The sequence below is a fragment of the Phytophthora parasitica genome (genome assembly GCF_000247585.1).
Source record: "Phytophthora parasitica INRA-310 unplaced genomic scaffold supercont2.6, whole genome shotgun sequence".
Lineage (NCBI taxonomy): Eukaryota > Oomycota > Peronosporomycetes > Peronosporales > Peronosporaceae > Phytophthora > Phytophthora nicotianae.
The window spans coordinates 2,126,370-2,128,848 of record NW_008648992.1 but is presented as its reverse complement, the minus strand read 5'-3'; the positions used below and the strand labels follow the sequence as shown (position 1 = coordinate 2,128,848).

General features: G+C 48.0%; 1 protein-coding gene across 1 annotated transcript; it reads right to left on the bottom strand.

Moving 5' to 3' along the window:
• Window positions 1-422: 422 nt before the first annotated feature.
• PPTG_21615 (hypothetical protein) lies at window positions 423-1,455 on the bottom strand (the record flags this gene model as incomplete). The annotated part of the gene is made up of 3 exons (XM_008898432.1): window positions 423-588; window positions 1,191-1,224; window positions 1,419-1,455. 3 exons carry the CDS (start codon window positions 1,453-1,455, stop codon window positions 423-425), a joined length of 237 nt encoding a protein of 78 aa, XP_008896680.1.
• Between the last annotated feature and the right edge of the window lie 1,024 nt (window positions 1,456-2,479).

Sequence of the window (2,479 nt, the reverse complement as noted above, 5' to 3'; positions counted from 1 at the left end):
CAAATGTAGGATTGGGGCATTTTGTGGTGATAGCGGAGCGTGCTTGACGCTGTCAAGAGGTTGGGAAAGCGTACGTCGTGGAGTTTGTGAGATGACGTGTGTAGTAGATGTTTCGTGAGTATTTTGCGCGTTTGTGCATCGTATGTGTGCGTTGTTTTGTGGTGGGAGTGTACTATGTGTCGTCGGCGTGCCTGAGCGGCTGCCCCGTTGTAAACAAGATGCAGCGCAAAATGTCGTGCAGGCCAAGCCTAGCACCGTTTCTGGTGCCTTTGGGAACAACTTGCATGCGAGAAATAGAGAATTGCACAGACAGCTTACGCAAAAGCACAAATTTATATAAGGTAATTCCACAGATGTGAACTCAGTTTCTCAAATAAATGCCACACAAACATATCGTATTGAAGCAAGTACTCAACTCAAACCTACAGGTGTAGGCTACTGCCCACGTGCTTGATATCCCGAGTGAAGTTGGCTGGCGCTCCCGCCTGTGTCTGCCGGTGCTGGGTGTCTGAGTGTGTTCCGCTGATGGTGGACTGAGGGTGCCCGAATGTGCTCTCGCTGTGACCGCTGCTGCTGCGTGTCGTCTGACTGTAAGCGGACTGATGCCTTAATAGTTTTCAGACAGAATTAAATCGGTAATATCCATGTCTTGTTAATTTCAAGAGCTTTCAAAGTATTGGAATGTTGGTTACCTATTCAAGAAAAGCTTCTTTAGTAAAGATCTGTGGCGTGGAACGTTTGAAAAGCCATCCATGATGACTGGATACCATAGGCCGCTCCGCTTGAACGTAAAATCGGCGGGAAAGAGCGTGAAGCAGCTCGAGGGGGGGGGGTACTCAATGTACGTACTGATAAGTGCAAGACTCAGAACTACTACAAGGAGCAAATCCGAATCTGTATCTTTGCCAGCATTCTCATTCTAGTAGTGGCCAAAACAAAACGCACGGATTAGATCGTCAGTTGGATCAAATGGGTTCTGGCGAACTATCTGACGGACATCTTGAATTGGATTTTCCGTGCCCTGAAGACGACTAAAATATCTTTGCACAGTTGGTGGCTTGTGCTAGACTAGGATACCCTCGCTTTTGTTGTAGGATATCTGACGACCACCGCATGCAACTCTAAATGAGCTGCGGTGGAACTGCCCATTCGTCTTGCTGAAGAATATACGTTATCATTTCTGGGGTTACAGTTGTTTTGTGGGGTCCACCACAATCGATCGACCTGTAACGAGTGTAGTCAATAAGTACTCGGCATCTACTCATTCGTTCACACAGCCAGGCTTTCCACCCATCGATACAGTTTGAACGTCTTGCTGGCTCAGCGCAGTCTTCTCTGCATCATCACGAGATCGATACCTTCGTAGAGTTGGCACAGCCCCGCTGTGCTCATCAGCGCCCGTCTCACATAGCACTTACGAGCTGTAGGAACAACGCGACGTTCATGGAGCGACATAGCTTTTATCATCTCCAGTCCGTACGCACGTACAACAAGTCGCACTCGTCTCCTTCTATACACTGCCCACCCCGCAGCCTACCCGATCTGGCCCCACGCTGTTATGCCACTCCGGTTATAGGAGTCACTTCTTTCAGTTGAGTTTCATACGTGTGGTGGGTCTCGCAAATGAACACCAAAATGGGGGAGCTGGTACTCCCTTCCGTCTTTGCCTGGTGTATTAAGCAAAACACAAACTGTTACTCTTTCTATTCCACTACGCTATCTGCCAGCTCGGGCCAGCAAGCCTCTCAACCAGCCATTCACTCGAAGGTTAGCAGTGGCAACCCTGCCACTGCCGATCTGGAGATTGTCTTGCCGCCCACTGCACGAGCTGTATGAGGCTATCCAACCTCTAAACCCACTACAATACGTCACCGGGTGCGTAACAAAACGCTAGGGCCGCCCTCATCTACTATCTGATTCTATGATTTTGTGGCCCAACTTAAGATAACTTAAGTCAGTGCATAACCTGTACAGATATGTAGAATTACAGCATCTGGCAGCTTTACTGTGCACACTTATGTTTGTCTGTAGTTATGCCTCTTTGTCTGTGCAGATCATATGTACTGTCTGTGCGAATCTATCGTTCTACTTGGCAAATATCGTGTCCTACGCGCATGCAAGTAGTACTTACATGCGCGTGCTACAGGATATTTCCAATCACGGGATAGCATTGTTAGGTATATATTCAATAGGACCTTGTTTAACCCCTTCAAACCGGACGATTTTGAGGGTGACGTGAAGCTGTATATACAGCGTATTATTATATAGACGTTTGTATACCTCAAGGGTTGGGCGAGATGGTGAATGATTAGGTGAGGGGTGTAGCCGCTGCTCGTGCGGAATATATACGCTGTATAAGCTGCACAATACGCTGTACATACAGCTTTGTCACGCTGTATACGCACCGCTTTTGCGCGGCCATGTACCGTTTCATTTTGCTACCTGCGTACAGAACCTGAACGTGCCGCTTTTGTATCTC